The 26,610-nt window shown below is 40.3% G+C and overlaps 1 protein-coding gene across 2 annotated transcripts in view; it reads left to right on the top strand.

Moving 5' to 3' along the window:
* The first annotated feature begins 1,249 nt into the window (after nucleotides 1-1,249).
* Nucleotides 1,250-26,610, top strand: part of LOC122556579 (follistatin-related protein 5-like) — a 563,792-nt gene continuing 538,431 nt past the window's right edge. For both annotated transcript variants that reach the window (XM_043703426.1, XM_043703425.1), the window contains exons 1-2: nucleotides 1,250-1,515; nucleotides 11,370-11,505. In XM_043703426.1, coding sequence (XP_043559361.1) covers nucleotides 11,380-11,505 — 126 coding nt within the window. In that variant the 5' untranslated portion in view covers nucleotides 1,250-1,515; nucleotides 11,370-11,379. The remainder of the gene's footprint in view (nucleotides 1,516-11,369; nucleotides 11,506-26,610) is intronic.

Here is a 26,610-nt window from a genome sequence, read left to right as displayed (position 1 = left end):
AATCATGAGGGGCATGGATAGGATAAGTAGGCAAAGTCTATTCCCTGTGGTGGGGAAGTCCAAAACTAGAGGGCATAGGTTAGGGTGGGAGGGGAAAGATGTAAAAGAGACCTAAGGGGCAACTTTTTCATGCAGAGGGTGGTATGTATATAGAATGAGCTGCCAAAGGAAGTGGTGGAGGCTGGTACAATTGCAACATTCAAAAGGCATCAGGATGGGTATATGAATAGGAAGGGTTTGGAGGGATATGATCTGAGTGCTGGCAGGTGGGACTAGATTGGGTTGGAATATCTGGTCGCATGGACAAGTTGGACCGAAAGGTCTGTTTCCATGCTCAACATCTTTATGACTCTATTTAAAATTGACGAAGAGTAGTTACTGGATAGCTGTCAGTTCTTAATGTTGATTGGAAGCTGGGACCAGATGAAATGCAACCAAGAATATTGAAGGAGGTGAAAGTGGAACTTGCAGAGGCTCTGGTGGTAATCTTTTAGTCATCATGTAGTTCTGGAGGACTGGTGAATTGCCCGCAATGCAACAACCTTGCTCAAAAAAAGGTTATAAAAATAAGGTCAGCAATTACAGTGGTGGGATAATGCCTTGAAGCAATTATTCAGGACAGAATGAATAGCCAAATAATAAAAAAAGTGGCTTAATTAAGAAGAGTCTGCTGGGGCTTTTCGAAAATGTAAGAGTTGGTGAGGGTAATGCTGTTAATGTGTTGCAAGAGACTTTCAAACGGCGCTGAACACATTGATATGCAACAGCCTTGAGAGAATAGGTGCAGTTCATGGATCAATGAATTTCAGTGAAGTGTGACTATGGGGCAACAACTTTTGGCAGCGTTTGTACAATTTTAATTTTGCTCTCTAACCATCCTTCCTAGCGTGAACCTTGAGAGAAAGAAATCCTTTATTTTAAGATAAAGGACAAATGCACGAGTTTCAATGGCAAATTTGCACAATCAAATGCAACGTTTAAAAAAAAGAAACGAAATTTGGGTTGAGAGCAAATCCTTGAAATCAGTAGTTTCAACATGCCTGTTTTCGGATCGGCTTGCTTAGCTGCATGCACGTTGGAAATGAACAGCGGGAGATGGGAATTCACTGATTCCTCTGTCATGTCCTGAATCGTTCAGTTCCAACCCATCAAGGAGTGAGGCGGGCGCCTGGATCAGTATTGGTGACGGAGCAGACTGAGTGTGAGTGTGTGTGTGTGTGTGCTTGGAGAGGGTGAGGCACCGCCGGTATTGGTTCGAGCTGGCCCCATGGGTGTGTCCGAGCGCTGGAGCGTGCTGCCATAAAGATGAGCAGGAGAGGCGGAGCCGCCGCTGCTGGCGATGCAAAGCGTGGTGCTCATGCTGGTGGTCAGAGCGATCCTGAGCCCAAGACAGGTCGTTCGCAGCGCGCAGAGGTGGCTTGATCGCGACAACAAAGGAGCTTCCTGTGATATTGGCTTTCCCTCGGCTGTGAGTGCTGCTCTCGGCTTTCTCCTGTGACTGCAGGCTGTGTGCAGGTAAAACTCAATCAATACTAATTTGTCACCGCTGCATCTGTCCCTTTCCCCCCCCCCCCCCCCACCCCACTTTGCATTGAATTTTAAACGTGTTACTGCTACGAAATAGGTACAAACTGTCACAGCAGATTGTTTTAATCACTAGAGAACCCGATCCGACTTTATTGGACGCGAATCTAACTGGAGCACTTGGAAGGGAATAGAGCCTAACTCTGAACAGTGTTTCATTCTCAACAGTTCAGTGGAAACGCTTATCTGAGCATCCGAACTATCGAGGACACTTGGTGGATATTGAATGATACAGCAGTAAAGGCCATTCGGCCCACTACGCCTGTGTTGGCTCTTGGATTAGTCCTAATCCCCGGGTTCTCTGAACTGGTTTATTAAACACAGACCTTTTGAACCAGAGTCCCGACAGTGTGGAAACAGGCCATTCGGCCCAACAAGCCCACACCTGATGGATATCCCACTCAGACCCATTCCCCTATTACTCTATCATTAATCTTGACTAATGCACCTAACCCACACATCCCCGAACACTATGGGTAATTTAGCCTGGTCAATTCACCTAACCGGCACATCTTTGGACTATGGGAGGAAACCGGAGCAAACCCACACAGACACAGGGAGAATGTGTGAACTCGAGGCTGGAATCGAACCGCACTCCCTGACGCTGTGCTAACCACTGAGCCACTTTTGTCTGAAGCTTTTTTTTTCAGGGACGCTACATTAATATAAATGATTTAAGTTAAAATTACTTTATTTATTTAGAAATGCAGTCGGGCCCTGGTCGTGACGGTGGAGAGACCGCGCTGCGGGAACAGCACTGCAGCTGAGTCCCTGTCGGAACGCGTTTATCTTCCTCCTTCTCGCCGTGCGCCTGTCTTCCCGTTGTCTAACTTGCGCTCTCGGTTGCAAAAAGGCACGCTGTGAGATCACGGCGGCTGTGTAGCTTTGAAAGGTTTTGACCGTATCTCGGACAGTAAAGCAGAGTGCCCGTCCCGAGTGTTCAGGCACACGGTGCAACTTGTAAAACCGAGCATTAGCCCCGCAATCCGGCTTCAGTGAGATTTAATCCAAGTCTTCACACCCAAAGGTGTTGCAGGCAAAATCATTGACCTAAAAAGTGACCCTTTGAGGAAAATCAGGATAACCTTGATTCCTAGCGGATCAGATACATGCATCCGTCCCCCAGCAAGTGGAAAATAGCAGACTTCAGCATTCCTCATTCGATTATCAATTGGCCCCAGGAAGTGTGCTAACTTTTCTGACTAGCATGCCTCCGACATTTAAGTGCAATAATCAATGGAATGATGAATACCGTTTCTACATGTTAACTCTTAAGGATCTGAGACTCCGGGGTGGAGGAGGGGGTGGGGGGTGAGGAATCTTTCTTTTCTTTTCGCCTTTACTGAGCAGGAGGTGTGGATTAAAGGATGGTCTTTTGACTACCTTGGCGTTTTGGCCCCACGTGTCCTGACTGATGATTCGGAGTGAATATTGTTCTTGGGTTTCGGGATCCTGTACTTCAGAGATTTTCCTGATGTGTGCAGTAACTGGCGCAACACCAGCGTTGCCCCTGCATGTTACAGTGCAGAAGCGCATCGGCGGAGCAAGTGAAGGAGCTGACTGAGAAATGAGCAGAACTGAGGAAATCTGGGATCCAGAGCATTTCAATTCCAATAGCAAAGGAGTTTTTTTTAATATAAAAATATCTTTCAAATCAAACTAATTCTGAATTATAGAGAAAAGAGCTTCATGTTTGAATTATTTTTCAGTAAGAATTTAAGTGTTTCATGCGTAGGCGGTTTTGAATATGTAATTTCAACCGTTAAATTGGGACTTGTGTGTTAATCCTGAATTCCCTGGTAGAATACATCTATAAACAACACTTGTAGCGTGTTGGACCGACTATGAGGGAATATTGGTGAACTGCAGGTTGCAATTCTATTCAAAACTGAAAAGCTCGAGTTTATTTTTTAAATTCGAGGGAATACTTTGCTGAATCAAAGTCTTAGTGTTCAAAGAGCTCACTAATTGCAGCAAGGCGCTGAGCTCCAGTTGAGAAAGCTAGCTGTCATGTCGGAATGCAAGTGAGCTGTCCTCTGACACAGTGCTGAAAAATCCCCCGTCCCCCATGGAGCATTCGATTCCCACTGTCCATAGTCGGACTGAGCACTCAAACATAAAGATATGCTACTATTCGTTATTGAAAGGTGACCTTTAACACATAAGTTACAACCGCATGTCAAGACGAACTGCTATAGAGAGTTATGAGCCTGTCCGGATATCTGGATGGGTATGAGCTTAGCAATGACAATGTACATTGAGGGCAGAATGTGTTGTTGGAAAAAAAACACTTGTGTGGAACAACGCGAGTGGGAACCTGGTCTCAGTGAATAAAAGATCAGACCCTGAGAGCCCACGATTCTGGATTGGACGTAAATCGCCGGTAGATTGGGATTTCGGATCGAGACGTTCACATGATTTCACTCCACTTTGAAAATCATTGCCATTTTTAAACAACGCTCATTCCTCGTAGAAAACTATCTTTCAATTCAAGTGAGGTGTTTATCCGCCTCGTTTCATGACTATAGGGGGAATAGAATTTCAGAGCTATTTGACATCTTCGAGGAGATGACCACAGGATTCCTTCGTCCTCACACCCCCCCCCCCCCCGCCCCCAGTAGGGTACAACATGATTTTGACGCACACTTTCCTTTTCATCTTCCGATAGCTCGACCTGCCGTTTGTTAAACCTAGTTCCATGGTAGCTCAGGAACACAATTGCCGACGTTGTGGTGTTTAGTGGCGCTATTTAGCAGAGACAATCTCGGGAGCTTTCTGGTAACCAGGCAGTGATATTTGCCAATATTTAGTTTTAATTCACTTTTAATAGCCAATATCTATTCCATTAACATTGATTAGTTAAATGCAATAATTACACTACAAGACCTGTTCGAGGATATTAACATCGTTTTGCTGTTGATAGTTATCGTTCTAGTCTGCATGTTTTTATTTAAATACTAACTATTGTCAGATTACCCGTGTAAAGCCATCTGTTTCGCAAATCCAAATAATTCCCCTGCAATCTTTGCACTTTGGTACCTGAATACGGGGTGCTTAGTTGGACGATGCACTGTTTCCTAACCATTTTCAGCATTGCTAAGCTTTTAATGGGTAATCCGGTAATTATTTTGATGTTCCAACATAAAATTAAGAGACAGCTAATCTCTGAATTGTCAGAAGCTGAAGCATCGATACCTATGTTTGCAATAAGTTTTCCTGCAGTATGATGCTATTGTGAGCATTGATCTAAATAAGCAAATAGCCAGGAGCAGGAGTAGACGATTCAGCCCCTTGAGCCCGCCCCTCCCCCCTTCATTCTAGATCATGGCTGATCACCTTTCTCAATGCTTCTGCAGCCCTCAGGAGTAGGGAATACCAAAGATTCACCAACCTTAGAAGAAATTCTTCTGCATCTCAGTCCTAAATTGCCTCTGCCTTACTTTGTGACAGTCTCTTGGTTCTAGATACCAGCCAGTGATACATCCTTTCTGTATGCACCCTGTCTAACATCAATGAGTTTTGTAAATTTATAAGCTGGCCTTTTATTCCTCCAAATTTGAGGGAGTCTGTCTTCAAGGGCTATTAGGAGAAAGATTACTTTCACACTTTGCAGTCCAAAGATGTGAATTGAGAGGCCACTAAATATTAAAGATCTGCTAACTTCATGAAGTATTTGATATTTTGTTCACAGACAGTGATGGTATAATTCCTTTAAAGAATTTTTTCAAAGGTTGGTGAATCTTAAACATTTCCTACTCCTGAGGGCTGCAGAAGCATTGAGAAAGGTGGTCAGCCATGAGCTAGAATGGGAGGGGGCTGGGGCACTCAAGGGGCTGTATAATCTACTCCTGCTCCTAGGTTTCTATTTGCTTATTTAGATCAATGCTCACAAATGTATTCTACAGCAGGATAACTTATTGCAAATGTACATATCGATGCCTGAACTTCTGACAATTCAGAGATTAGCTGCCTCTTAGTTTTAAATTGGAACATCAAAATCATTACCGGATCACCCATTGAAAGCTTAGCAATGCTGAAAATGGTTAGGAAACAGTGCGTACTCTGGTACCATGGTGCAAATATTTCTTGTCATTGTAGCCAAATAACACATGACCTCCTGAGTCTTTCTCCACATGTTCTTCACTCTAACATTTTCTTATTAAGCTCTTTTAACAGCTATCTCTGTCTTTTGCATGTCAGACATGCATGTCACAGCAGGACACAGTACTAGGAATCTGATATCCACCTGATTTTCTCCTCCTATGCTGAAGCCAATTATTGTAATCCCACTACTCCACTGAGTGAGCTTTGTTGTGAAAAGGGAAACACCACCATTGAAGTTTAGTTGGTAAAGGTTTATTTTCATATTGTGACCCACGTCACAATGTTATTGCTCACCTTTTATTTGCTGCATCATTGTTTAACATCTTGTCAATTGCAATCACATTTGCATTAACAGCTTCCTATGTCAGATGTTTACCAGAAATTAGTTTATATGGTACACCAGACTATGAATTAACTTAATCATATAACTGAATTAATTGTTTTGTATTCCAAAGATGCAACAAGCCGCCTTATTAATTCTGAAAAAAGATGCAACTGCAAGATAGTCATTTAAGTGCACAGTTCTTAATGCAGATTCTTGTGTGCCCATTGTTGCATACTATTTCTAATGCAGAGAACTGTCTGCAGGTACTTCAGAGAGGAATAAAACAATGGAACTTCAGTGAGAACTTGGAGAGGCTTTGGAAAGCATGGCGGGAGTGATGGTTTTTCTTACAAACATGTTACATGTTTATCTAAATCGCCTTTTATGATCTCACTCAGCTCATCAGTCTGGCCTAAACCTCTTATCATTAAAAATCTTAAGAAAACCTCTTAGTTTAATCCAATCAACAATTATGTCCCTATGACATTCAATGATCCTCTGGTTCTCAATACTCAATGCTATTATGTATCGGCAAATTTCTCAATCTCTGATATTCACTTTCCTGTAACTGATGTGCTTGTCGCTTTGCCTATACTTGTTTGAAGGACTGATTACACAAAGATTAACAATAAGGCCTAAAGAGTCTAGCTAAATATGATTGTACCATGTTTGGGTAAATGTGAAGCCCACAGTAAAATCTACTTCTGTTTTAAAGGAGTGAATTGGCAGGGGAAATTGTCTCGGAACTCTGAATATTCTTGGTTCTGTGGGCTGACACACGAGTGTAACTTTGTCTCAAAACTGTGCTGACACTGTTTGGTGTTAGACTGTTTTATACTTCTCAGGCAATGAGATCCTGTCCCACTTTGCCAGCTGCTCCTGTTTCTATTTCAGACATAGCTTGCTATAATACCCTCCCAGCCACATCCTTTTCCATTCACCTGCCTTTATTTTTGTTAAATCATGCTGCTGTTTCTGTTGTCATCTTGACAATTTGTCCTTTTTAACCATGTTCTGCTTCACTTTGCAGCATTTCAAACTTTAATCCATTGCATCTCTACAATCCTTTTTACTTCTGTTCTGTTCTTTGAAAGGCTGTTCACTCATTTTTCTTCCTAGTTCTGAAAAAGAGTAATCCTCAAACATTAATTTTTCTCACCTTTCCCCTATATTATCATCTTGTGCATGTTTCCAACTCTTTTGTTTCACATTTCTGAATTTTGCAGCTTTTAGATTTTAAGTAAAATTCAGTTTGCATGATATGGAATGTACAGTTGGACAGAATTTTACCAGGCCCGTAGAACTCTGGGAGAAAATAAGGCCTATCATGACATTGGACACAACCAGCTGCCTTTACCAGCAAAGTGCTGGTTTGGTTTGGAATTGTCCTCTGTAAATCTCACCTCATTTATATGTTACTTCCGATCATACCACATACCGTGAGGAAACTTGACACCAAGAATTTATGAGACGGAAGTCAAAGAGACTACCTTCGACTCCAGCTCATTACTTGCTCTTCCAGATCACCATCTTGAACACCCCACACATAATGTTTCAGGACCATTTCATGGGCAGTGGCTACACCCCCCATGTCACAGACACTGCCAGCTGGCAGCTTGGCTATGGTCAGTTATGTCAGGGGCTCTATCTAACTACAGTCAGAGAACTGTGCAACAGATAGTCTTGCAGGGCCTCTGAAAGAAGTCAGGGGAATCGGGGAGCTGCAAGGAGAGTGGTCAAGGGTCTTCTCAGTTATGATCTGAGGCTGTCTGTTGAAGTCAGTCAAAAGGCCAGACAGTAGTTAGTCCTGTGAGTCTGCACATCGAGGAGGAGTGTTTTAAAGGAGATTTCTTTCTCAATAGAGGGTGGGATGTTGAATTCTGGGGTGGAGTGGGAGATTTGGGTTGATATGGGGCATATATGCTGGTGGAAAAGTTCAATGAAGGGGGAGGCAATAGTGAATGGAGGACATAGAAGTCTGTGGGGAGGAGGGGAAGACCGGAGGTTTGTTGTATGATATACTCAGGATATGGTGTGCCTCATCATCCTAATGTGCTGTGTTTTGCACACCTGGAGCAAGCAAGCTGATACTCTGAATTATGAGTAACCAAGAGAATGATATCAGCCTTTCAAAAAGGGCACAAGGATATTTGAAGAGGAGAAAACCTTCCTTGTGCATTTCAGAGCTCAGCTGGGTCTGGCACTACAAGCCAGACAGGGCTTGCTGGACACCTAGTTCCAAAAGATGACAGCTGAGTGCAGCAAGAAATCATTGATTGTAAAATAGTTGTCGGTCAACATGCAAGTGATTCTTTTGTATTCTGGAGCCTCTGTTTATTTTGCTTCTGTTATTTGTGAATAAAATGATGTCTGGCATAATTTTGAGTGCTCCCCCTATGATGGACCACCACTGGATGAGAGATGTTGGTCTGCTGCCACCACTGGGGACAGAGTGCACTCTCTAAATCACCACAACGAAGGGATGGGATGTGGCTCAGGATCAACAAGCTGTGTGACCTGCTGGCTAAACAGCAACTGGCGCAAGAAAGTGGAGTTGTATGTGCAAAGATGTATCGGTCTTGCCGTTTGTGCCATAAACACTTGGATTTGCAGCTGCTATGCCATTACATTGCCTGTGAAGGGCTACTCTGAAGGCTCAGCATTGGCACTTCAATGCAAGATGACACTGGCACCATAGGTGCTTCTCTGTGCTGGGATATTCAAACTCTGCCACGGTGACTAGAAGAATCAGGCTAGTGTTGAAGAGCACACCATATGGGCATCTGGAATACTGTGAGCAGTTTTGATCCCCTCATTTAAGGAAAGGTATCCCTTCATTGTAAGTCATTCACTAAGATGATCCCAGATCATATGAGCAAGGCTAAAAAGGCTGGGCATCTACTTGCTGGAATTTAGAAGAATGAGAGGTGATCTCATTGAATCATGTAGAATTCTTTAAGAGGCTTGACAGGGTAAACGCTGAGAGAATGTTTCCCCTCATGGAAAAGTCTAAGACAAGAGGGCATAAGTCTTAGAATAAAGGGGCACCAATTTAAGAGATGATGAGGAATTGTCACCAACAGTGTGGTGGTGCGGTCCTTGCGTATATTTTAAGGTTATTCTTGATCAGTAGGGGAATTAAGCATTATGGGGAAAGATCAGGAAAGTGAATGTGAGGAATGTTGGATCAACCATGATCTTATTAAACAGCTGAGCAGTCTCGTGGGGCTGAACAGTCTACTCCTGTTCCTATTTTTATGGTAGGTAGTTAAGGGAGTGAGTTTTAGATGATCTTTTGAGAGAAGTTGCCAGATCTCATGGAGAGAAACCCTCCATGAAATTCAATAAAGTTGAATGATTCACCCCTTTCTCTCTGTAAAGTCACAGATATTTTGTGTGGGTTGCCTAAGCTTAGACTTTAGGTACTGATTGTCTGACAAGGGGAAGGCTTACAAAGCTTGATATACAGCTGGAATGTAACCAGTTGAATCTATGCAGTTTTTACTAGCAACAGCAGCCAGGTGTTTTCACAGCCAGGAGCACATTACTGTTATGTCAGCACAAAGCAGTTTGTTGAGTCTGTGGCTTTGTTTTCTCACATACTCTGAAAAGAAAAATGAGGTTCACCTCGCTAGGTCCTCTGTTATTAGTCAGTGTTGAGATTTTGCAGATGTGACTCATCCATAGAGTTTTTCTGCAGAAAACTAGGATGCATTGTCGATTCCCTTCAAGACTACTTTAACATGTGTATCGCAGCGTTGTCGCTAAAAGCTGTCAATCCATTTATTGAGTCTGATGAATGTAATTCCAAACAGGAACGTTTTTTTTTAAATAGGTATCGATGGTATTTTGCAGAGGTTCTTCTGGTCATCTTCTATCCATTTCATAGAATATCAATAGAAACTCAAGAGAAAAATTGCAAATAATGTTCTAAAATCATTTTTCTGGGGTTTTTTAAATCCTCAATCATAATATCAAAATAAGGTGAGCTATGTAAAAACCTATTTCCTGTGTATTGCTCCTCTCCACTATAACATAACACACACTAAGGTACATAATTTCTTTAGATACTTACACAGATATTCCACTAATATTGACGTTAACCTCCTTTTGGTTGAACAGCACCATGCTCACCTCTGAGCCAGAAGGTCTTAGGTTCAAGCCACAAAATATAAACATGTCATCTTGGCTGAGACCTGTTTTTTCAGTGCAGTACTGGAAGTGCTATCTCTTGAAAGAAGTTCCTCCTGTTCAGGTGAATGTAAAATAATGTGGCTTTTCAAGCAAAGTCGCAGGAAATTCTTCTGTCAGTTCTGCCACCATTCAGCCCTCAGTGAACCATGAGATTCATTCATTGGTCATTGATCACAGGATCATGGTGGTGTTCAGTTCTTAACTTGCATAGATTGTTGTATTTGTTTAAAAGTAATTAACTGTGTGATTTTAAACCTTGGTCTAGAGTATGTAAGAAATATTTTCTTTTATTTGGCAGTGAATTGTGTTTGAGTAATTTTGAAACCTTTCTCCTATGTGATTTTCAAGATGACTTCACTCTTCACAATCTTGGGATTTTCAAAGCACTTTTTAACAACAGTGACTCAAAGTACTGCATTGCTTTTAAAGTAGGGAATTGTACATACTGGGAGTCGACAGAAAAATTGTGTGGTTTATCTCCGCAATATATTGACATAGGATACTGGATTTCCTCCTGACACCTGTTAAAGTGACATGATAAAATATGTGACCAACAATGGTAAATGTTAACTTTCAACACTGGATAGAACAGTGGCTGTAACAAGTTGCTTGTGTGTCACACACCCCATGGAATGTTTCTTTCCATTAACTGAAGGATGGAAATTCAAGCAGAACTTCTTTGATACGATCAGTTTTTTGTTATTTTTTACTAGGTATAGTATATAAAAATTATATAATCTATCACTATCATGCATTTTAGTTTACATTAACTAGATTACAAAATAATCTGAGATTCTTTATTCCAAATGCTATAGCAAATCTCCACTATTTATGCATTGCTTTAAAGCATTCTTTACCCTGTCTATGTTAATCACTGTACCAAACAATCTGCATTTCCTGTCACAATATTATTATCTGGCTAGCTTTTATGGATATTATGAAACATCTAAAATTTGAGATCTAGATCTATAAAGCTCCCATTAGTACTCATGTGTAGCTAATGATATGCATAATTAACATGAAAACTACATCTACGTGCACAATATTCACAATGATCAGCCATTGCATGGGACTTTGAAATAAAATGATAAGGCAAGCTTTATCAAAACAGAAAATATTTGAGTAGCAATAATTTGACAGTTGTTGTTCTTGTTTCTGACAGAGTTGATCCAATGAAGTCGACTGTGTTCTGGTCATTTCTTTACTTGCTTGGATTATGCTTGTTGATGGCAGAAGGATGGTTACAAAAGAAGATGGCGAGGAAGCTCTATACACGTGGACTCACCCTCCTCCAAAAGGTAACTGTTTTACATGGTGGCCACACTAGACTGACTGCAAAAATCTGGATTTGCCATGAGCTGTCTGAAAATGAGAATTACAACACTAAAACTGTTTACAAAAGCCCATTGAAACCATAAAATTGGAACCTACAGTGTTTTTCAATTTATATGACAATTTTAGATACTCTATTGTCAGTCAATAATGATTTCATATAAGTCAATGCTTTAAGTGTGGACAGGACAATTTCCTTAACTTTTAATTTTTTTTATTGCTATTCAAGCCCTGGTAGTGTTACAGAAAAGTTCCATAAGTGTTCTGATCAGGGTTCTCCAACCTTCTTACCTGGGGTGGCCACATCGCAAATGTTCTTTTGCTCATAGAGACTGATGACTGAAACTTTGCAGAGGAACTTAGATACAATGAGTGAGTGGGCAAAGGTCTGGCAGATGGAATACAATGTTAGTAAATGTGAAGTCATACATTTTGGTAGGAGAACAGCAAAATAGATTATTACTTGAATGGTAAAAACTTACAGCATGCTGATTTGCAGAGGGACCTGTGTGTCCTTATGTATGAATCACAGAAGGTTGGTCTGCAGGTACAAGTAGGAATGGCAAATGGAATTTTGTCCTTCATTGCTAAAGGGGTTGAGTTTAAAAGCCAAGAGGTAGTGTTACAGCTGTACAAGGTGCTGGTGAGGCCACACCTGGAGTACTGTGTTCCGTTTTGGTCTCCTTACTTGAGAAAGGATGTACTGGCACTGGAGGGGTGCAGAAGAGGTTCACTAGGTTGTTTCTGGAGTTGAGGGAGTTATGAGGAGTTGGTTTATGAGGAGAGACTGAGTAGACTGGGATTATATTCATTGGAATTTAGAAGAATGAGGGAGGATCTTATAATATAGCAACAATAACTGTAAACAAACTACTACTCTACTCCTGAAACAATTTAGGAGAAAAAAAAACTTTCAATTTAGGCAATCGAGTGAGAAGAAGTAAATGGTTAGGCCCCACGTCCAGATCACCTTGAGAAGAGAGTGGGAATTGGGAGTCTGGACTGACCTAAGGAGTTGGCTTTAACTAACACTGAGCTCTGTTTTCCTCTGGAGCACAGTCCAGAATTCACATGAAAGTTGATGTCAGAAGTGGGTTGTCTTTCAGCCTGTGGTTTCCTACTTTCCCAGCTAATGTTATAGCTAGGTTTTTGAGAAAGTTGGATGAGAGTTGCAGAGGATTTTGGGGAAAGGGATGTATCCCAACTCAATCCCACTCACCACCCAAGTTACTTGACTTACCCATCTCCCAGTCACTGAATCACGTTCTTTCCCCACCCTATCACTCAGTCACCTATCCCAGTCCAGTCATTCACTTACTCATCTGGCCAGCAACATCTAATGTCACTCAATTACCCACCTACAATTGCAACGTTTGGAAGGCATCTGGATATGTATATGAATTGGAAGGGTTTAGAGAGATATGGGCCAAGTGCTGGCAAATGAGACCAGATTAGGTTAGGATACCTGGTTGGCATGGATGAGTTGGACCGAAGGGTCTGTTTCTGTGCTGTACATCTGACTCTATGACTCTGACACTCATGATTCCCCACCTCCCAACCCAAATTTCTCAGAAGTCCAGGAGGTTTAATGGTTAAAATCACAGGAGCAGGATAGTATGGCCGTGCATATAATAACCTACGTTCCCTTTCACCCTGTTTTGTCTCATCAGTCCTGGGCTATTGCTGTGACTGTTTTCACTCCTGCCAATGTCTGTATGTCTCCCTAACTCCAGATGCTTATGGACCATCCCCAACTTTCACCGATACATACCTCCCCTTCCCAACCACGTTACACCATCCGACTTTCACCACCCCACAACATGGATTTTGATTTCCCAGAATTATTTTTCAAAGCCTCACAATTTGCGATAGTTTCGGGCCTCGAGTTCAGTTAAATCGTTCATGTTGTGCTGTACATTCCTCCAATGACGAACTGTTTCTGTCCTGCAATTGCTATGATCAATTCACTAATGAACCTTTTGGAAGCAAATGCAGGAGAGAACCACCCTTTAGTTTGGCGGAGCAGTTCCTTCGAAAATCTTAGTCATGCTGATACTTATCTGTATTTTAAAGGCATGGTGGGTCACATAAATCACCTTGGTAGTTGTGGGCTGAGTGTTGTCCAAGTCTGGATAGTTGAGGTTGTGTGGGCAGTGGCGAGGGGCAGTCGGTGGGAAGGTGATAGGTTTGTTGAGTGGTGGACATGTGATTGTAAGTGGAAAACTGTCCTAAAACGCGTTGCTTGATATCTTGGCTGATTTTTATCAACTGTCATATTTAAATGTGGGTGGTCCACCTCTTACCAGGACATACAGCTGCTGGTGGCTATGAAGTAATTATTGGATAAGAGATATATGCACAGCTTTGCACACCTTCTGGTCGTAGAAAGTAATTTTTTTTGTCATTTGACTGTTTGTCATCTTACCTGCTAACTGCCAAACTGGAATCACCTGGTCTGAAATCAGTGACCACTGCACCACTTGGGTGCATGTTAAAAATGATCATTATCCTATTGATCTTAAAGTGTTTATCGACTGCAATGCTATTTTTACAAATAGTAAACATTTTTTGACAAAATATGAACACAGAAATTTTAAGCTATTGAAGTCTTCTAGGATGGAGGCATGTTGAAAATAACACACTAAAATTCCAATATGAACACACTCCATACAAGGGTGGGTAATTGATCTCTGGATTAAACACTGCTAGAAGTACAATTTTTGCAAACTCAAGTAACCAGGCAATGTTCAATGATGAATAATCATTTGTCGTTTGAAGTCTTATGAAGTATTTATCAAAAACATCTGATCCTTTTTAGGCAGAAACAAAGCAAAAGTACAATAATTGATTGTTTTGACTCCAATAAATTACCATGATCTATATTAAAAATAATTATTTGTTGTTTTCTTTGTTCATTCTTAATTGATATTTGTATATCAAATCCAGGTTGTGTCGACTTAAAAAGATCATACATTGGCATAACAGTTCATTGATATTCTTCGACACTGCATTTGTGTGAGTTCCTCTACAAGAGGTTAAGGGGGAAGGTGGCTCAGAGAATAGGGCAGAGGTCAAAAATCCCAATTTGAAAGCTTGTATCTTTCCATGTACTTATTCCAATACTTATTATCTGATGTTTCAATTCATGACCCAGTAGGGAGCGGCACAGTGGCTCAGTGGTTAGCCCTACTGCCTCCCAACACCAGGGGCTAGGGTTTGATTCCACCTTCTGGCAAATGTCCATGACCCAGTCAGGTAAAACTTCACTCCAAGAGCTTGATCCCTGCAAATTTATTTTAACCTTTTTTTCAAATTGAGCGAGGGAAAAACACACGGCTAATTTTTATTTCTTTATTCATTTCCCCTATTTCAATTGAGAGTTTATGCAGGTTTGAAGCATCCTTTTAGCAAAAACATCCTGGGTGTCAGCTGTCAAATCATCACAAATACCAGTCAAAATAACATCTGGTTCTGTCTCGTGGCCAGTTGATATTCAAATTAGAAAGCGTACCAATACAATAAAAGTGAAGGCTTTTGGAATATTTGCTTGCTTGTTTACAATACAGTTTGGATTCATCATTTCAGGCTTTCCCCAATGCACCTCAGTAAGTGATTGTTGATAGGACTCGTGCTACAACCAGATGTGCAATAGTGGTCTGTAAGAAATTTTTTGTAGATCAACTGTTTTAGTCAATCATAGATATGGAATTAACTTGCAGCTTATATATTTTAATGGCCTACCAAATAATTAATTCAAAAGAACACTTGATAATTACCTTGTTTGGAATGGGGCTAAAGCTTTTTCTGATAAGTATGGATTAAGGTGGTAAACTATTTGAGCACTCCTGAAAATAAACTTATTTTGTCAAAGCTTTTCACCTTGCACTCATTAGGGGCAATTTAAAAAAAAAATTAGGAATATGACTATTTCTGTGCTGTGAACATTGAAATGCCTGGAAGAATATTATTCAGGCTGGAGTAATGAAATTGTGATCAAAATAGAGATTGTGAAGTTTTGATTGTACTCTGAGGATTGCAGAAAAAAATGTGTAATTAATCATGCAGAATTCACGATGAAGAAAATTGCATTTGATCTCTGGAGTATGCCAGCTGTCTGCTCATGGTTGCATGCTTTCTTATATTCTTATGTTGATAAGTTTTAATTATTGTCTGTAATTATATTGATATGATACCATTCAATTATTTTCATTCTGACACCATATACCATTATTATTGTAATGATTTATGGTAAGTGACAACAAATTGCCAGGGAATGTGTTGAGATTTACCTGAATTCTAAAATGCTCATGTTCAAGGAAAATATTGGGATATGGCAAAGAAGTAGGATGAAAAGAATCTGAATACATTTTACATTCACCAATGTATTTATATTTTGAAAACATGTTACCTTTTTGGCTCATGACCATTGCTTTCAAAAGTAGCAACATACCAATAGCACAACAGTATTGGAAACATCTGTCGGTTTTTTTGGCATAAATGTGTATGTTACAGAGTCTGCCCTGTACTTTTTGAATTTCCCTTGAAAGTCTGCTTATGTAAAAGGAAATGTATGAATAATATCATGACATTTTACCTTATTTGCATCACAGGTAGACAGTAATTAAAAAGACATTTAGCACACTTGCCTTCCTTGCCCAGACCTTTGAGTATAGGAGTTGGGATGTTATGTTGTACAGGATGTTGATGCGGCCTGTTCCAGAGTACTGGGTGCAGTTCTCATTGCCCTGTTATAGGAAGGATATGAATTAAGCTAGAGAGTTCAGAAAAGATTTACCAGGTTGTTGTCTGGAATGAAGAGCTTGAGATATAAAGACAGACTGGAACTTTTTTTTCACTGAAGCATAGGAGGTTGAGGGATGATCTTGAGATTTATAAAATCATGAGGGGCATAGATAAGGGGAATGATAAGGCCCTTTTCCCTAGATAGGGGGAGTTTAATACCTTGGGGCATATTTTAAGATGAGAGGAGAAAGATATAAAAGGACATGTGGGGCAACTTTTTACAGTGGTTTGTGTGATGAATAAATTGGGAGAAGATGAGGACTGCAGGTGCCAGAGATCAGAATTGAAAAGTGACACTAGATGAAGGGCTTATGATGAAAATGTCGACTCTACTGCTCCTTGGATGCTGCCTGACCTTCTATGCCTTTTCAGTGCCACACTTCTCAACTGAGGAATGAACTGCCAGAGTGTAATGATTGGTGGATCTCGTTAATCAGGGCCGGTCATGGAGGCCTGTCTGACAGATAAACAGGAGATTCAGAAGGTCTCTTCAGTCTAGGGACTGGCTTTGAACTGGTTGGTCAGAGCCCATGTGCAGTGCGCATGTAAATATAGGATGACTTTGTGATGGGATATCTATCAGCCTCTGTGCAGTTATTTCACAAACAAAGTGGTGGAAACTGGTACAGTTACAATGTTTAAAAGACATTTTGGATTAATTCATGAATAGGAAAGGTTTGTTCAGATATGGGCTAAGTGCAGGCAGATGGGACTAGTTTAGTTTAGGAACATAGTCAGCATGGACTGGTTGGACCAAAGAGTCAGTGATACAGCATGGAAACAGACCCTATGAATTGAATTGTTATTAATACATAGACAAAGTTTAAAAATCACATAACACCAGGTTATAGTCCAACAGGTTTATTTGGGAGCACTGGCTTTTGGATGCTGCTCCTTCATTAGGTGGTTGTGACAGTTTACAAAAATGACATGTTTATTAGCTTGGTTTTGTGACACTTTCTCACTTAACTAAGAACGTAGCATTTATTAGTGTGTTATACTTTTTATGCGCTTATTATCTTTTTAGCCTTGCTTTGTGATTTTGAGACATTTAGGTGATTAATTTGATCTATGTTTGATAATATCTGAGACATTTACTTCTAGATGTGTAATCCGTTGCAATCTAATAAATTTGGGACTTTATTACATCCTGTTTTACAGCTTAAAATCTCAACAGGAGTTTTTCATGATTATGTTAGCATAAACCTATGGTCTGCAATATACAACAACCCACATTTAGATAGCACTTTCAATGAGGCCCAAGGCTCTAAACAGAAGCACAATCAAACGGAATTTCATCTATTAGACATAACCTTTTCAAAATGACAGCTCAAATTGGATAAGCTGTGCAATCTGTGCATATAAAGTGGTAGAACGCCAAGGGTCACTATGCTGTGGGAGGTTGAAATTTGAAATTGCCCTGTACCCTTGAAAATAAGGGGAGGGATTGTTTGTTAATAAATTTTTGCTGCAAACTGTTCCAGATGAAGCCTTATTACAATAAATTACTATAGTTAATGTCAAGAAATTGCATTGATAGGCATGTGATTTTATGAAATAAAGCACATGGGAATAATGAGAGGCAACACATACAACCTGTCTGCTCCATTAATCTGTGCTGATCACCGCTGCAGTGAAACAAGGTAACAGACCAGGTTATAAGCTTTGGGAGTACAAGATGAGTTGAGGAACATTATTTTATCATGTGCTATACATTGTGATTTACTCTTGTGGCAAATGTTTTGTTTAAAATAAATTGCAGTGTACAGTGGACCTTGTCAATTATGACGCAGAAAGGCTATAATTGCTAATCCAAGTAGGGAACAAGTTGTATTGCAAATTTAGTGCCAAATTCAACATCATGTCATAACAAAAGATAATTGGATGATGTATTGGCATCCCTATGGTACTGTTGAATAATGTTCATCTAACCATGTCATAGATTCACATTAGGTGAAACTTTAACTCTTTTCCACTGAAAAGCAACAATGCAGGAATGTATTGTTAAAATGGTGCAGAGTTTTACATTTTAAATATACTTTCTTGAGTCCCAAAACCTTAACTGGGTTGAAATCCTGGAACAGTATGATAACTTGTTGGAGAGGAGAGGAGTCCTACTTTATAAGGCAGTTGTGCCAACTTGGTGTAATCATTTGATGGTGGCTATTAATACAAAACTTGTCTTTTACAAAATGTTTCATTGTAGACTCAATTATAAAAAAAGATGGTTTATAAGCCAAGGATTGTGGGATGGATTACTGCACTTTTTGTTTTAGAAAGCAAGTCACTAAAACTCATCTGAAATAATGTTTACATCACTGCTTTGCTCAGTCAGTAGGGCAGACTGGTTGCTGACTGACTGGCACCGGGGGTGTGTACAAGGTTGGATTTGACCAACAACAGAGAGCTGATTGGTTTGTGAACACCCATGAATGACAAAGACCAGCTCATAAATGTGGTTGGCTGCTGGGTAGGTTAGCAGCTTGTGGGTATAAATTATATGGCCAAAAGCCTTCAGATGTCTGTAAGGGGAGCTGGCATGTCTCTGTGTAGTGGAAAATACTGAAGCCTAAAGAAGGCTAGTTATTGCTGCAAGATTTTGCTTAGATCGAAGATAGATCAGTGCAACACAGGAACAGGCCCTTCAGCCCACAATGTTGTGTCAAGCATTACACTCGATCAAACTATTCCCTTCTGCCTGCCATGGTCCCGATCCCTCCATTCCTTGCATATTCATGAGCTATCTAAAAGTCCCTTTCAAAACACCTATTGTATCTGCCTGCACTACCACCCCTGGCAATGCATTCCAGAATCTTCTTACTGTGTCTAAGAAAAAATCTTGCCCCTCACATCTCCTTTGAATTCTGGAAATCCTGGAAAAGATGGTGTAGACTGACCTCCTTGAACTGGAGCAATCCTGAGGATGGAGGGACATGTACAGCACTGGTAGGAACAGAGTCCTTGCATTTTGTCTGAGGAATAGTGAAGGAATGACAATATAGTTCTTTATTCAGGATGGTATGAGTCTCAGTAGGGAACTTTGCAGGTGCTGGTGTCCCCATGCATCTGCTACCCCTATCCTTCCAGGTAGTGGAGGTTTGCATTTAAGGTTCTCCCATGGGAGATTTGGTGACTTGCTGTAAAGTGTCTTGAAGATGGTACACATTTCTGCCACTGAAACCAGTGAATGCTGAAGGTGATTAAAGAGGTGTAATGTGGGATACTTTGTATTCGATGGTGTCAGATATCTCGAGCATTGTTGGCAATAATGCAGACAAATGGGGATTACTCAATTGCAATCCTGTCCTGGACTTTGTAGATGGTGGGGAGATTGGAAGTAAGCTGCTAACCACAATGCCTAGCCTCAGCGCTCTTGTAACTGCAGTATTTATATGAAGGTTTAATTTTTTTTTGTTCAAAAGTAACCCCCAGGATATTGATCATGGGACATTGTGTCAAGGGCAACTGGGGGTAGGCAGTAAATGTTAGCCAGCCAGTGACACCCATGTCCCATCAATAAACTTAAAAAAAAACTTTATTCACTCAGGAATATCCAGCAAATGTTGTCCAATTTCAGAATAACATATACTGTTGAACACTTAAGCTACCATATGGTTGGACATGATATCTATATATCTTTCTCTTTAAAGAATAGTCAAAGTAATATAATGTTTGATATGGTTTGACACTCTTTGGGATTAATGCATTTGGCATCCCATTCACAGTGAAACTCTCACATCATATAACTCAATTGTTTGACAGGCAGAACCTGGTTTTGTTTGTTCAACAGCACTTGTTAGTGGTGTACATGATGCCTGGTTGCAACTGCAGAGCAGTACTGTGAAACAACTGGTTTCACCTGTTATTCAAACTTTTGAGATGCCTGATCCATAATCAGGAATAGACTGTGCATTCAATGGGCTGCAAAATGGCAGATGGAGTTCAATCTGCATAAATGCGAGGTATTGCATTTCAGTACTACAGCCAAGGGTAGGCCTTACAATTAATTTAAGGACCTTGGGTAGTGTTGTAGAACAGAGGGACCTAGAGGTGCAGGTACATAATTCTTTGACATTTGCAACACATATAGACAGGATGTTTAAAAAGGCACCTGGCACACTTTCCTTCATTGCTCAGTTCTTTTGAGTATAGAAGTTGTGAAGTCATGTTGAGGTGATATAGAACATTGGTGGAGTTTGTGTGATATACAATAAGAAATAATATGATCCGGGTAACTAAAATCTCAAGATAGTTTGACAAATCAAGTGACCAAATGGTTTGAGCCATATTGAAAAGATTGTCACTAAGGCCAGCTACAAGATAGAACAAGGTGAAGGTTCAGAGTGAAAGAGTCTGGTAACATTCTGGGTAAAATGTCAAAATTGAACAGTGAAATAGTAGATTACTCAACTAGGACGTCAAGGAAAGGGTGACCACTTGACTGTTCCATTTCAAACACAATAACAATTCTTGACAAATAAGTGAGATAATGACTGTCAGAGGAAGTGATAGATCCAGGTACAGTTACAACATATAAGAGACATTTGGATATGTACATGAATAGGAAAGGTTTAGAAGGATATGGACCTAGTGTAGGCAAATGGAACTAATTTAATTTGGGGAAACTTGGTCGTATGGATGAATTGGATCATAGGATCTGATTCCATGCTGTCTGAGTCTGAATTTGAGCACAGAATGGAGGTCATTAGGAAATAAGGGAATTCTTTATTGTAGTTGTGGATTGAAATATAGCTGATGTATCCTCAATTTAACAAATATGCAAAGCATAGGAGATTGTGTGTTTTTCCAACAAGAACACATTTTTCATGAAATAAAATAAGGATTTTCTGCAAAAGCTCAGCCTAGTCGGGTACCTCATGACAACAAAATATATAGGCATACTTATTGTTATCAAAACTTAAGTTAACTGAGGGTTGCTGAATTGATAGGTTCAATGAATATTTATTCTCAGTGTTGGTCTAGATCACCATGATGCAGTATTACAGTACAACTATCTACAGCTTCCTTGAGTGATACATTGTTATTGTGATGATGCTGTGGCTTTAAGAGGTTTTTTTTTGAGCCGAATTCTTTTAGAGAGAGTTTGGGAAACGGGTAACAAGCAGTCTATAAAAAGATAAGCAACTGTTGAAGCCTTGGATGTTTTTTAAAGCTGGAAAAATAGAAGCAGCCTGAATGGGTGTGGTCAAGCTCTCGCCCACAGAACCAGGGATTTTTAGTTTTCAGTAACAGTTGCTGTTGGGGTCTTGGAGTGTAAGCTATTTATCCCTCTCTTGATAACAACAGCCAAAAGCTGGGGTTCTCTTCCTGGGTTGCTGGCTGGTATATGAGACAGATCTGTTTTCTGCATTTGCCCTTTTGCCAATGCTGTGCTTATGGGATGTTACTAGGTTGGCACAGTTAATTAGTAATAGTATCCATATCTATTGTTCTGTTCAGTTTTCCAACAATTGAGTTATCCCTATTCCTTCCTTGTCTTTTTTGAATTTTTAACTAGGGTTTGAATAAATTGTTTTGCTTAATGTCAAGTAGGTTGACCAATCAAATTGCATTTGGAACACCGTATCTAACATTTAACTTTAAAATAAAAAAAAAATTAGGTTCTAGGCTGCCGCCTCAGTATATTTTGAGGGGGTCTGGTCACGTCCATAACAGTATCTACCCTCATCAGTCAGTGTATATGGTGGAATTCTTGCAGTTCCATTCAATATAAGATTACCCAACTTGGCAACCTTCTGATTTGAAGACTCTTCCACTTATTTATCTTGCAGCCAGCTTTCTGTGTTTGTTTGCATTAATATGTCTCTGGTGCACTTCCTGCTCTCATTGACAATATGTTGTATATTATCTTTTTACACCGCATGACTTGTACATGCAGGTTAGGTTTGCAGTGAGTGCAACAGGCCACACTTCTTGCAACATTAGTCACTTTCCGTGTCTTGGCTACCATGCCAATACAAGTAACTGCAGTTCATGCTTGCATGTCTGCCTGTAGTGGGTTCATATTTTATCCTATTTAGCAGTGTGGCAGTGTGATGACCTTTTTTTTTCCTTTTTTTTCTCCAAGGTCATTTTAGAAAGGGTTGAAGCTATAACGAACATCATTATCCACCAGACAGCTCAGATTATGAGAAATCACTGTTCCTGCCCTTGATGCAGCATTGATGAATTGATCAATTGATTCTTATGGCAGTTGTCTGTAAGACATCAGCTCCACACAGTGAACTCTGAAGTTCCCTTTACATGAATCTGATAGTCCAGCAGGTTTCATAGATTAACTGAGACAAGCCTGAATCATTATTTGTTCCATGCCACCCACCTAGTGCCCTGTGTGCTTTTTCTTTGTCTATCTTTACTGTTCTGATTTGGCTGGTGCCCAACTTTATTTCCTATATCTTTTACATATTTTCCCTTTTCTCAGGGATATGGCCTTGAGCACCTATTTTCATGACCTTGCAGCTTTCACAGCCCAATTCAAAACTGGCAGAATGCCTCTATGAATTAGTCCACAAATACTAAACTGAATGCTATGCCAGTGCCATTTTTATAGTGTTTTTTTTGTTGCCCCTTGGAGTTTATGTAAATACTGATACTGCACCACTTCAAACCTTGTCCTATGCTTCTGCAGTGGTCTTCAAATTCACCTCACTGCCTTCACATCTTGTAAGCATAACCACTACTGATCACCATTTTTTGTTTAAACAAGTTTACCAATCTTACGCCAGATCTGGTAAATACATATGTGTTTTGTTTATTTGAAGCTATATTTGCAAGATTGCTCAGCAGACAGAATTGTAACAGAACATCAATTATTATTACAGGGAAACATGGCTACATTGCCTCACACTACATTTTACAAGGTAGACTGAATATTATCTAGTCATGCATACTACTTTCTAGTTACTTGCTAATTAGCATGTTCTTAAAATGAAATCTCAAACATTCTGGTAAAATGGGCAGGAAAGTGGCAGATGAAATTCATTTTTGTAGGAATGTATTTATTTTGTATAAATCAAATGGTACAGTTTTGAAGGAAATGCAGGAGCAGAGAGACCTTAAGATAAATATGCAAAAGTCACTGAAGGTTGAGTAAGAAACCAGTTAAACATAGAGTATTCTGGATTTTACAAATAAGAGCCTAGAGTACAAACACAAAAAGTTATAATAATTTTTTTAAAAAACCCTAGGGTCAGCCTCAATGAATATTTCCTTATTGTGGGCATCAGACATAGACTGTGAAGACATTAGAAAATGCAGAAAAGGTTGAATGGTTCCAGGGTTCATGAACTTCAGTTACGTGGGTAAATTTAAGATGTTGAGTTCACTTACTTGGAGAAGAGATGGTTAAGAGGAGACTTGATAAGTGTTCAAACACATGAAGCATCTAGACCAATTAGATAGAAAGGAATTGTTCCTGTTGGGGGATGGATGCATAACAGAGGGCACTGATAAAATGTAATTTGTCCAAAGAAGCAACGTGAGGGCAAAAACTTTTTGTTAAACAGCGAGTGGTCAGGGTTTGAATGCAGTACGTATGATGAAGACAAATTGTCTCGAGACATCAAAAGACAATTGGATGACTATCTGAGAAGAAAGTAAATTGCAAATCTATAAAAAAGTAGTGGGGGGGTGGAGCTAGTTCAGTTGTTGTTGCACAATGGACTAAGTGGTCCCCTTTTGTGCTGCAGCCATTCAAAGATGTATCGGATGATTTAGACAGAAATAATGTACAAAGGCATGGGGAGAAAAACAGAAGATTCGCACTAATTAATGCAGCTCATTTGAAGAGCTGCTGCAAAAATGATGGGCTGAATAGCCTCCTCTCAACCATTCTATGCTTCTATGAAGTCATTCCTCTTTGAGGTGAGTTGATAATATCCTTATTTCTTCTGAAATTCTTTGAACATTTGCAAAATATTGGTCAGTGACAAATAAGATAACTAGAATCCAGAATTCCTGTTAGGGTGAAAGGAAAGGCTGGTAGATATAGGGAATGTTGGATGACGAAAGAAATTGAGGGTTTGGTTAAGAAAAAGAAGGAAGCATATGTCAGGTATTGACAGGATAGATCGAGTGAATCCTTAGAGTATAAAGGCAGTAGGAGTATACTTAAGAGGGAAATCAGGAGGGCAAAAAGGGGACATGAAATAGCTTTGGCAAATACAGTTAAGGAGAATCCAAAGGGTTTTTACAAATACATGAAGTACAAAAGGGTAACAAGGGAGAGAATGGGGCCCCTCAAAGATCAGCAAGGCAGCCTTTGTGTGGAGTCGCAAAAGATGGGGAGGTACTAAATGAGTATTTTGCATAAGTATTTACTGAGGAAAAGGATATGGAAGAAATAGGAAGTAGCGAAATAGGTGGTGACACCTTGCAAAATGTCCATATAACAGAGGAGGAAATGCTGGATGTCTTGAAACGCATAAAGGTGAATGAATCCCCAGGACCTGATCAGGTGTACCCTAGAGCTCTGTGGGAAGCGAGGGAAGTGATTGCTGGGCATCTTGCTGAGATATTTGTATCATAGTCACAGGTGAGGTGCCGAAAAATTGGAGGTTGGCTAACGTGGTGCCACTCTATAAGAAGGGTAGTAAAGACAAGCCAGGGAACTATAGACCGGTGAGTCTGACATCAGTGGTGGGCAAGTTGTTGGAGGGAATCCTGAGGGACAGGATGTACATGTATTTGGAAAGGCAAGGACTGATTAGGGATAGTCAACATGGCTTTGTGGAACTTGATTGAGTTTTTTGAAGAAGTAACAAAGAGGATTGATGAAGGCAGAGCAGTAGATGTGATCTATATGGATTTCAGTAAGGTGTTCGAACGGTTCCCCATGGGAGACTGGTGAGCAAGGTTAGATCTCACTGAATAAAGGAAAACTAGCCATTTGGATAAAGAACTGGCTCAAAGGTAGAAGACAGAGGGTGGTGGTGGACGGTTGTTTTTCAGACTGGATGCCTGTGACCAGTGGAGTGCCACAAGGATCGGTGCTGGGTCCTCTACTGTAAGTTTGCAGATGACACCAAAATTGGAGATGTAGTGGACAGCGAAGGAGGTTACCTCTGATTACAACAGGATCTTGATCAGATGGGCCAATGGGCCAAGAAGTGACAGATGGAGTTTAATTCAAATAAATGTGTGATGCTGCATTTTGGGAAAGCAAATCTTAGCAGGACTTATACACTTAATGGTAAGATCCTAGGGGGGGGTGTTGAACAAAGAGACCTTGGAGTGCAGGTTCATAGCTCCTTGAAAGTGTGTTCGCAGGTAGATAGAATAGTGAAGGTGTTTGGTATGCTTTCCTTTATTGGTCAGAGTATTGAGTACGGGAGTTGGGAGATCATGTTGAGGCTGTACAGTTCATTGGTTAGGCCACTGTTGGAATATTGCGTGCAATTCTGGTCTCCTTCCTATCAGAAAGAAGTTGTGAAACTTGAAAGGGTTCAAAAAAGATTTCCAAGGATGTAGCCAGGGTTGGAGGATTTGAGCTGAATAGGCTGGGGCTGTTTTCCCTAGAGCGTCAGAGGCTGAGGGGTGACCTTTTCGAGTTTTATAAAATTGAGGGGCACTGATAGGATAAATAGACAAAGTCTTTTCCCTGGGGTGGGGGAGTCGAGAAATAGAGGGCATAGGTTTAGGGTGAGAGGGGAAAGAAATAAAAGAGACCTAAGGAGCAACTTTTTCACACAGGGGGTGGTACGTGTATGGAATGAGCTGCCAGAGAAAGAGGTGGAGGCTGGTACAATTGCAACATTTAAGAGGCATTTGGATGGGTATATGAATAGGAAGGGTTTTGGAGGGAAATGGCACGGGTGCTGGCAGGTGGGACTAGATGGGTTGGGATATCTGGTCGGCATGGATGAGTTGGACTGAAGGATCTGTTTCCATGCTGTACATCTCTATGACTCGATGACTTTATATTTCTGCACTTGAAACTGCACTTTAAATCTTGGGAGAAAGCAGGACTTTAGTCTTAGTGCTTTAATAAATCCCCCATGAGCTAGTGTTCCTGAGATACCTGTAGCATAACAATGACATAATTTGGCATGCGTCTTAATACACTGTAGTATCCTGTAGTATATCAAGCCCCCTGAATTACCACCACTCTCTAATTCCATCTCTGCTAGGGAAGCTATATAAAACATGCTTCTGATTTTAATGAACTTATTTTTACCATTGTGAAAGAAGATAGTTTATATGATTTGTAAGTCATTTGCCGCATTGCATCAGTATGCTTTATCATCAGC

The sequence above is a fragment of the Chiloscyllium plagiosum genome, chromosome 14 (assembly GCF_004010195.1).
Source record: "Chiloscyllium plagiosum isolate BGI_BamShark_2017 chromosome 14, ASM401019v2, whole genome shotgun sequence".
In the NCBI taxonomy this organism is placed as follows: Eukaryota; Metazoa; Chordata; class Chondrichthyes; order Orectolobiformes; family Hemiscylliidae; genus Chiloscyllium; species Chiloscyllium plagiosum.
The sequence above is the reverse complement of the archived record's forward strand: the minus strand, read 5'-3'. Positions and strand labels throughout refer to the sequence as shown.